This window comes from Sinohyriopsis cumingii, chromosome 17 (genome assembly GCF_028554795.1).
Source record: "Sinohyriopsis cumingii isolate HCF-2022 chromosome 17, ASM2855479v2, whole genome shotgun sequence".
Classification (NCBI taxonomy): Eukaryota; Metazoa; Mollusca; class Bivalvia; order Unionida; family Unionidae; genus Sinohyriopsis; species Sinohyriopsis cumingii.
Genome location: NC_142977.1, coordinates 68,852,539 through 68,863,611, shown reverse-complemented (window position 1 = coordinate 68,863,611; position 11,073 = coordinate 68,852,539). Strand labels below are relative to the sequence as shown.

Genomic DNA, 11,073 nt, shown 5'->3' with positions numbered 1-11,073 from the left:
TTTCCATGAAAAAGAATTAACGTTTAGAATCCAAATAGTTTGAATAAAATTTAAAATGTAACTCCCAACTGGTCACAAACAAACAGTTTCCAGTGTAAATTCCCAAATGAGAACTCTCTCTAAACATCATTATTAAATCGAACTACTCCTTAATTTCGGAAAACCCAGATTTGCGAAATAGAGGCTGCTTACATCTAGAATTACGTACCCCCAGTATGACCTTGATAAAAACCAATGGTTTTACTCCGCGAATAAAATAAAAATAGAAAGTTGTTTACTTATCGATTTGATTTTTTAATCAAGATCGGGATCGAAGTCAAAAATAGAAACAGTATTTATATTATTAGATATTTATGAAAATAGTCAGGTCAAACTGAATTTCTGAAGAAAAAAAATGCCAAATCAAGTAAACAAGATTACACCACAGTGACATGTAAAGAAATTTCGAGAAAAATAACTTAAGACTTACAAACATGCAATTATATTAAATCAAATATAAATTAAATATAATATTCATAACATTTGGCAAACTTGGATTATATTCAGTAACAAAAGGAATTATATCTTCGTTTCTATTTTTGAATTGACATTGTAAAGGTTCAAGTTGTGTAAGAGTATATACGTTTTGGAAAGCAGTATTAAAGATGTCAATAGGGTAATTTACATTTAAAAAATGCTGACCTAACTCTGTCAAAGATGATTTTAAAACAGTGTCATCCGAAATAATTCTTCTATATATTATTGCTTGACTATATGGTATCCCGTTTTTACCTGATTTATTATGACATGAAAAATATTCAACATGTTGATGAATATTCGTGTTTTTAATATGAACCATGATACTGATGTCGTTATTTTTATTTTTCACGACCTCTACGTCCAAAAATAATACTTTAGTTTTATATAACATTATTACTTCCAAAAGTATTGCGAGCTTCTGTGCTGTTTATAATATATCTATAAAAATGGTGATGTTTGTATCTATTTGGGAGCAAATATTTATTTGTCTTACAATAATATTTGCTTTGGCTGTCTTGAAATTGTGTGTGTTTTCCTTTGGTGGGAAGTCGATCAAAAAAAAAATCGATGAAGGAGATCTGACAATTTAATTTCTTTTTAAAAAATATTATTATTGAAACATAGTATTAGGTGTAAAATGGAATAATTAAGCCTATTTGTATCTCAACCTATTGCAGCAGACTTCTTTTTAAATCCAGCAAGGGTTTATTTCATATAATTTTATTTTCAAATAAAGATACGTTCATTCATTCGTAAAGCAGACTTGTAATTTGTACTTGTTGATTTCTCCCTCAGATGCTTATGCGCCTCTGCCGTAAAGAGTAGCACTTACAGCTGACTGCAAAAAATTGAATGACTGGATAATTTGATGCAATATTAAATCGGAGATGTGGACGATATTTGCGTGATGTCCTCAGCACAACAGTTGAATTGTATCAATTTAATTAAAGGGGGCGATTCAGCACCGGCTGAGACGCAGATTTCGAGGTATAATAGATACAGTACTGATATGACTCATTCATACATCGTATTGGTACAGTAAAACCTCTTAAGGAAAAAAAGATAAAAAGAAAGAAAAAACATTAGTAAGATCGGCTTGTAAGATCTATATCATCGGCATTTGCCAGTGTCTTTTTAAATGTTTGGCCCATTTCTGAGTAATCTTCATCACTGTACTGATTAGACCAGCAAGTTGTCCCCCCCCCCCTTTTTTTTTGTTTGACTGCCGCCGCCAGTCAAAAAAAAAAAAAAAAAAAAAAAAAAGGTGGAGAACAACTTGCTGGTCTATGTACTGATCAGAAGCATTTCATACACTGTTACACATGATGCTATTTATAGAGTAGATGGATGGCCCGTTCGTTCCATACAGCATGGATAATTTTTTCTCTCTGCATCTCAGTAAATTTTCAAGTCTCGTCATTTAATGTGGCAGAAACTATTAGATCTGTTTTAAATACTTTGTGTGAAAATAATTATGTACTTTTAGCTACATTTAATCATGCTTACCTGAAAATTTACTGAGTTACAGATAACAGTGTTTCACATGCCCTCATTTGCTCTTCAGAGACCCTTACATTTTTAATCCCCCCCCCTTTTTTTTTTGATAACAATTTTTTTTGTTCTTTTACGTAGTCTGACCTCCATGTTGACTCCAAGGAGATTTTTGACTCTCAGTCATGCACCCCTAGGGGATACACTGAGATAGGAAAAATCTGCGATGAATAGTCATGGCTTCCCCAGGCTTGCTTTGGTCTCCAAATTACTTTTTCCTTTGAGATTACAATCAGGCTGTAGTGAAAGAGATCTTGTGATGATACAGTTATATATTTGTGTAAAGTTTCATCAGAATTTCTCCAAGCAGATATTATTTTATTGATAGTACCATAGTGTAATTTGCACAACTTAACATGGCCATATAAAATGTAGTTTAAGCAGGTGATGTACTTTAATAGATGGTAAGTCTAATCTGATTTCTCTTTTACAGTTAAGAAGACTTAGTGTGACATCTAATCAGGAGAATGCTGCAGGATAATACCCGTCGTACAGATGGTGTAGCACAGTTTCAGCGAGCAATTCTACAGCAAGACAATCGATTGTTAAGGTTTATCTTGGACCAAAATGCAGTTGATTTGAAAAGAGTTGATGTAAATGAAGCCTTATGCATTTGCTGTAAACAGAACAACATAGAGGGAGTCCAGATTTTGCTTAGTTTAAAGTGGCCTCTAAACTTACAGTACAAGGATACAGAGGGGAGACGAGCCCTTCACTATGCAGCTGCAGTTGGTGGTGTGAATATCATTGAATTACTATTACGTGAAGGAATCCCAATCAATATATTTGACAATAATAAGGATTATCCGGTCCATCTAGCTGTGTACAATGGTCATATAGATGTCATTAAGTATTTGATACGTAAAGGAGCATTAGTGAATAATTCTCGGAATCAAAATGGGGAAACAATCCTGCACTCGGCTGTAGAGAGAGGCCAGGTTCATGTAGTACAGGCTTTAGTTGAGAACAGTTTGGTTGATGTAAACGTTGAAACAGGTCTAGGATATCGTAATGCTCCATCACCCAGACCTGCTGGATATACTGCACTTCACATTGCAGTCCAGAAATGTTTCACTGATATTGTAAAACTTCTCTGTGTTAATGGGGCCAATCCAAACAAATGTGGTGCAGACTTGAAATTTCCAATCCACATTGCAGCTGAGAACGGTGATGTAGAGATTTTGAAAATTCTCCTGTCAGCAGGTGCTAATGAGAGCGTCCTGGAAAAAATGGAAAATACACCATTACATGTGGCCATATACAGTAAGACTCCAACTCAAGTCCAAGTAGTAGAGATGCTTGCTAAGCTGGGGACTGGCATCAATAATTTCAATAGCCAGGGTATGGCTCCTCTCCATATAGCTGCTTGTCTTTCAATACCACAGGTAATAATATTATTACTACTACTACTATTACTACTACTAATGTTAAATGTAATAATAAATAAAAATAAACTAAATGTAATAATGATAATAAATGTAATAATATATGTAATAATAATAATATAATGTAATAATTGTATGTTAGGGATGGTAATAAATTCCCATGAACTAATCTACTTTGTTGCCTACCATTATCTCATGCTCTCATAGAAATTTACTAATTTACATCCATATGTAGATACACACATTAGCTATGCAAGCTGAAACCATAAGGTGCTGATAATAAGCATAAACACACGTACAAGTTATTCCTAACTGCAAACAGTACAGACCTTGATCACCATGGTATATTAGGGTCGGTATAGTTTGTTCTACTAAGTCCTGGCAAACTGCAGAGATCCAAATGGGTTAGTGTATTATGCAGTTGTTGAAATTAGATAATTGGCGCTTACTGCTGGTGAAACGTATTTGTACAGTTTTGATATTTATGCTTATGGACCAATTTTAGGAGCATATTCTGTTTAAAAAAAGGTTGACAAAAGGAAAGCAAACAGCAAGAAATGAGAATAGGAACACAATAAATCGATTAAATATTGTACTGACACATTCAGATAGCATCAGACAGATTGCCCACCAGAGGTCCTGGAAACTCTTAATCACGCATATTTGGACGCAAAAAAATTTCACCTGGGACGTAGAAAATCACTTATACATGAATTCTCCATACACACACATTTGCCAAATGGCAAATTCAAGGGCTTGCCAGTCCTGCTTCAGCCATCTGCTGAGTGGGAAAGTGTGTTGATCAAATGATCATTTTAGCTGTGCTGATATTTACAATGAGAAAATTCAGTGGCTGAAAGACCCCCAGATGTACATGTTGTTATTGTAAGACTACATGTGAAGAACGTGACTCAATTAGCTGCATAGTGATGGGAAAATGTTCTGATATTTACAATGACTGAATACATAGACAGAAAGACTCAGTGATGTACTTTTGTGTAAGAGTACATCAAATGAACAACTTTACCTGTCATTATTGTGTTCATTTCCATGTGTAACCGAATAAACAGCGTGTGTGACCTCAAAATCAAGACATGTCGAGAGTTAGACAAAATGCTGTTAGCAAATTTGGTTAAGTATTTTGGGGCAAATTGGCGAAGATTGTAATGAGATTAAACGGAGTGCTAGAAGTTGCTAGAACTGGAACAGTATGTGTGATGCTTAGCTTAGTGCATGGAGTAAGATGTTTCCTTGGCCTGACATAATTCACTCTCATTTTAATGGACAAGCAAGAGTTACATGTCACTGGTCTAAAGAAGTTAGAAAATTAAATTTAGTGGCAACCACTGGTTCTACTTATCTGGAAATTTAGCCATTTCAGGTATGCCCAGTATGCTTCTGGTATGGGACTGCAACTTTTGCTGGTGGGACTCCTGTTTTTTCCAAAATAGGAGTCCTGGACTCATAGCTTTAAAATCCTAGCGAGACCTCTGTGCCCAGGGTATAAAATATATTATCTTGGGTGTATTTTATCTTTTATGCACCCATGTATGTTTATTTTTCTTTCTGAAATATTGAAGACCTGTATATGCATATATTTCAGGTTATTATTCCGATTGTGTATGATCTCCTATACCCTGGCTATAGTCACACTAGTAAGGAAGAATAATTTTGTACTTGTTTATTTTGACCAGAGTCAATATATATTCGTCTCCCATCAACTGTAATTTAATTTAGTAAAACTTTTGTAAACTGCGGATACACTTATTTGCTACTTTAGAAAAGCTTTTTGTCATGTTACAACTCTATGGTTTTATACTAAGTAAGAAAAAAGAGTGAAAACCCAGCAAATTTTGTAAAATTGAACAAATAATTTATTTCCCTTAATTAGAAAGTGAAAAATTAAAATAACTTACAGTTTAGTGAATGAAATCCTAAATAGTCCTAAAAATTCTAGCACAAATTCAAAAGTTTCTAGTATTCCAAATGAGTTCCATTGGTAAGCCAAATGAAGTTCAATCTATTGTGCTCATTAACCAATAGTCTTGATATATCATAACAATATAATCCAAAATTTCATTAAATGAATTCACAGTACATGTAATTCAATACATTTCCTAGATCCAAATGTCTGAGCACTTTGTAATTCCAATGAATAAATAAAAATTAATAAATAAATCCTGTCAAATGATCACCACCAGTTTCCTCTTCTACAACTGCTGTGAATGGTAGGAATAAATAATTTACAGTTAATTATCCTTTGTATGGAAAACTGAGACATAATACATAAAGCAGAATGAGGCTCAACTAAATCATTTTGAAATCACTGTCTACTGTCAAGTACATTAGCAGCCAGCTAATCAGGCATTAAGTGATCCTGGTTTTTCCAGAAAACCCATGACCTGAACTGAACTTGTCTGCGTGTTTACATCAATAAAAGTACATCTCACTCTCTTTAAAATTATGAATGTGGTTACAAAAATGACTTCATCTTAAAGTGTGATTTCAACTGTAAAAAATATTAGTATTTAATATGTTATTTACTAAATAACCCTTTCAATCTATGATAATTAACACACATAACATAGATATACATGACAGTGCATATTTTTTCAGTTAGGTGCTTATGATGTATTTGGAGACAAAACCTTTATGGCACAGTGATTTTTATTTTTATAGCTTTGCAAGAAAATGGGCCCTCAGAAGCCGGTGGATCTAGTTTATAGGGACTTGACAATTATTTTATTATTTGCTTGTTCCTTTAAATAACTGCACCAAGTTCATACTAGTGCACTTAGTTCTTGTTAATACTCAGTTATTGTCGTATGTTCTTATTAAGTAGAAGAATTTTAAAATATCAATTAGTAATTAAAATGTATTGAAATAATGGTGCCATGCCTACACATAGCTCTATAATGGTGGGTGTTTTCTTTTAAATTATTCCACAACTGTGAACTAAATGAGATCCTATTTTTGATATTGTAATTTTGAAGCCTTTTTGTTTTTATTCTGGTGAGGTGGGGTTTGGTGAGGGAATAAAACCTGTGTGATTGTTAATTCTTTATGACTTGCTCATTTAGTAATCGTTATTTGGGTAATCTTTATCAATGAAAACTTTGCCATACTGCATACATGATAAACTCAGGTGTCTTGATCTCTTGGCTGTCGTGCCAAATAGTGCAGACAAAGCACAAGCTTACAAATTATACATGTTGCTAATGTTTGTATGTATTTTCTGAAGTTTAAAATATATATATATATATATATATATATATATATATATAAAAGCCACTATGGTTGCCTAAGTGGTTAGAGTCTGCCTTGGATGCAGGAGGTTGCAGATTTGAACCCTGACCGAGTCATGTCCAGGACTTATAAAAATGGCACTTTCAGCTGCCACGCTTGGTGCTCAGCATGAAGAGGTTAGTGTTTGGACTGGTCAGCCAGGTGTCAGGATAATGTGACTGGGTGGGACATGAACTGCAACAATACAGACACAGGAGTGATAAGACTAAAGTTTTTAAAGCTGTTAAAAATCATGCACATACACACACACACACACACACACACACACACACAGAGAGCATCTTTGATATACCACTGGATAGATACATTTTTTATATAAAGGAAACAACTTTTTTAAGTTTAAATTTTTAATTAGTTTTTCAAAGATACAGTGTACATACTTTACATTTTTACCACATACAAAATACATATACTTGTGATTCCATTGGATTTAAGGTAGTTGCTGTGTATAAATGAAGGGAGTTAATTCATCACATCTTTGCTATGAAAAAATGCTCTTCAGCTATTTTGAATCTTGTAGGAAAAATTGTTTGCTTCTTAGGAAAATTTATATTAATAAATTTGAAAGATCATGTTTGTTGAGATTCAGCCTTGAACATTTGTTTAAATAAAGTTCAAACATTGCATGGCCAACATGCTGACCAATGTAAGTGTAATCCCCAGCAAACATATAAAACAAAATACATATAAACCCAGTGAAATGATGAATAAACAGGAGGTAATTCAAACATTTTCAGTTTCTTTTTTTTTGCATTTGATCTTATAATTATTATGCTTATTTTACTGTTGCTATTGACTGTAAGATTAAGTTTTTTCCTTTACATCTTTCTCGGATGTTCAGTTTTATCAATATTGACATCATAGACCCAGAGAGAGAGAGGGTACGAAATTGAGATCTGGATTCAAGCAGTTAAAATGGACAGGTTGATTGATTAACATATTAGAGGGAGAAGAAGATGCCATCATACATTTAATACTTTTTAATTTAGAATCTTTTTGTAAGTAAAAAGAAAATCAAAATATTACAGTAAGCGTGTGCCACATAGCCAGTGAATTCACAGGATATGTCCCATGTCTTGCCAGACTGTTTCACCTAGCCAGTGAATTCACAGGATATGTCACATGTCTTGCCAGACTGTTTAACACTATGTTATATTTATGCTCAGTATGGCATGGTTTATTTACACCCATGATGCTTGTACATAATAAAATTGTTTTCTATAATTTAAGAAAAGCATCTTAAGTTTTATACAACATCATCTTTCTTTGAAGCATTCTATAGTTTTAGCATTGTATTTCAGGTAGTTGAGGTCTTGCTTCAGAATGGTTCTAAGATTTCCCTGCAATCTCGGCGTAAAGGTGAAACTGCATTGGTTATTGCAGCATCAACAGGTCACCTTGAGACTATCAATCTGCTTCTGGAAAGAGGAAGTGATATCAGAGATAGGGATGCAATGGGTCATACAGTCCTCCACAAGGTTCTCTCTACGCAAAGTAAGTTTTATTGGGTATTTGGCTTTTGCCCTACAATAAAAATAGTATGTAGTTGATTTTGAAACAAAGGCAGAAATCCTGTTATTTTGGAAATTTATATTAAACGACTTGTTTCAGCAGATGTTGAAAGTCATTTTGTTGTGGATTATCTTTAGATTACATAGATATATACAAGGTTTAATCTTGGACTTCATAGGGAGAGTCCCTTGCTATCAGCAGTGTGTCTCCCTGCGGCTCAGGAGTATAGATTAAATCAGATGCACCCTTCTGGAGTCAACTAATGGAATTAACCTTTTTAAGCAGGGATGTGCCATTCAATGTTCCATCTGTGATGGTGTTGGATGTTTTTAATGAGTGCATTGTAGATACAAAATTTGATTCTGTATTTTTAAGTATTTTACCTTTTTCTCTTCTTCCCTTTAACTTTATTTTCTATGGCTTTCTCTGGGTACCTAAACTTACTCTACACTATACTTTTTTAAAATAGGTTTTAGTAGCCAGGTTTATGGTGATCAGCTGTTAAGCCCCATCCATCCATCCAACCAACCAACCAACCAATCAATTTGGACTCCCCACTTTTTCTCCGAGACTAAATCCTGTTGTGCATACTAGTTTTAAAGGTTACATATATGTTAAGTCAAAGGAGAAGTTGAAAGCAAAATATCTCCTTTCTTCCCTTATATGTCATCAAGAGCGTTCTTTGTGTAGTACTCTCATATGTATACTGGCATTCAAATGTCCTGATGATGATATTTCCTAACAAACTTGAGCTGTTGTATGAATGCTTTAGTCGCATTCAGTTTTCTACTAAGCAGCCACTTTTCAGATGTTCAGGAATTCAAAAAGGAAAAGGAAAAACAAAATGACACCTGCAAAAACTAAACCTAGTTCAAGGTCAATTTACACTATCATCTACTGAAATTAGAGTTATGTCCCCTGTTTGACATGGGAGCTTACCAATCCATCAAGAATTTGGTTTCAGCTCAATAAATTTAGAAGGACTGCATGGATTTAAGCCACATGTAGGATGGCCTTAATATCAGCATCTTAAGACAAAATGATTTAATAGCATCATTATAAAATGCCTTAATATAAGGAAGTTTTCATTAGTAAAGTAGATATAGTCTTGGCCCCATTTTTTATTTAATATTATGTATAAAATACCTCATTGTGTGGTGGTTTCTTCTCTAACTAAGGCAGGTACATGTAAGGTCATGGATTGCATTTTGTGATTTAGTAATGATAGTACATATAAAATACCTCAATATACGATGGCTTCACCTATAAGACAGTTCATGTTCATTGTTATTAGAAATTCCATTTTAATGAGTGGGTACAGTATCTGAGTTATGACCCCCTGTTTAATTTAGAAGTTTGTGCTTGCATCTTGAACAGAATTTCTTCATCCTGCATATTTAATCTAAAATCATTATCAAATAACCCAAATTTTACTTTCAAAGCAAAATTTTCAACTTGTCCAGGGCTGCCAAAGAAATTTAGATATTTTTCTTGCTCTGGGTGTTAAATACCAGTTCAGGATTGGACTAACCTAGTTGCCTGACATCCAGGACAAGCTCAGATTCAGCTTAAGAAAGGTACTTGTCCATGAGCAGTTTGTAATGTTTTATTTCATGCAAGATTATACTGAGTGAACTTGCCACAATGTCAACACCTTTATTTAGCATTAAATATGTACAGCATGCGTCAGTTACGTAAATGACCACAATTTCAGTCATCAGTTGATTCATGATTCACTATCTGAGTCTATCATTCTGTCTTGTAGCCAGTATCAAGGTGAGTCTCAAATTTGTCGCAAATATGTGATAATATGAATACTGATTATTTGATGTAAACTTTGACCAATGGGCAAACAGTTTTGTTTTAACATGTTATCAGTTACATTTAAAATGTAATATTTATTGGTATTGGGGATTTGTGGATTTTTAAGTCCTAGCTTAGTTACAGACAGTCCTAGCATCATTAGAGACAGTGGGTGAGAAGGGAGTTCCACATGATTATGTGGGCCTCAAAATAAGATTGGTCAACTTTCTGGTCAAATAAAGTGCATCAATCTTGCCAGCTCTCAAAAGTTGGCTTTGTTAAGTCTTTTTTTATGCATGTCACAATTTCAAAGTGATTTGGTGATAGTTCTTAATGACTTGTATGATTTTTGTTACAGGTGTGTTTAGAATTAAAAACTTACTCACATTGTTACGAGTCTATGCTCTTAAAATAAGTAACAAAAAAGAGTGAAGACAACAAGCATTGTAAAATTTAGCAAATAATTTATTTCCCTAGACTACAAAGTAAAAAAAAAAATAAGAATTTAAAAAAACACACAAGTCCTGTCAGTGATGATATATGCAATAATTAGCTTTGTACTGATGTGCCAACAGTCTTTTGTTGAATCAGAAAATATTATTCCAGTTTTTGAATACCGCATACATTCTAATAAATGTCTTTGTCCAAGGACTAATTTAGAGCACCTTTATATTTCCAGGGAAAAGATACAGGAATTCAAATAATTTGAAGAAAATAAAAATTCAGGTCAAACTGGTCACAACATATTACAACTTAATGTGTCAGATGTGAAAGCATGACTAATAGAATTCTTATCAAAACTTCAGTTATAAGACTAACTAAAACGCAAAACAGATTCCCTGATGGGGCTCAAGAGTTCATTCTTCTGGAAAAAATAGAAGTTTGTTATATGATAAATATCACATAGTCCAGGTATGACCTTGACTTAACTTAATGATTCCTACTCTGAGAAAGATATAAAAAAATTTTTTAAAAGTTGTTTACTAAAACTGTCACT

General features: G+C 33.6%; 1 protein-coding gene across 1 annotated transcript in view; it reads left to right on the top strand.

Annotated features, from left to right (window-relative positions):
• The first annotated feature begins 1,228 nt into the window (after positions 1-1,228).
• The window catches only part of LOC149779176 (transient receptor potential cation channel subfamily A member 1-like), a 57,483-nt gene continuing 47,638 nt past the window's right edge, over positions 1,229-11,073 (top strand). Inside the window, exons 1-3 of the mRNA XM_089939742.1 lie at positions 1,229-1,506; positions 2,504-3,455; positions 8,063-8,255. Coding sequence (XP_089795868.1) covers positions 2,538-3,455; positions 8,063-8,255 — 1,111 coding nt within the window. The 5' untranslated portion in view covers positions 1,229-1,506; positions 2,504-2,537. The remainder of the gene's footprint in view (positions 1,507-2,503; positions 3,456-8,062; positions 8,256-11,073) is intronic.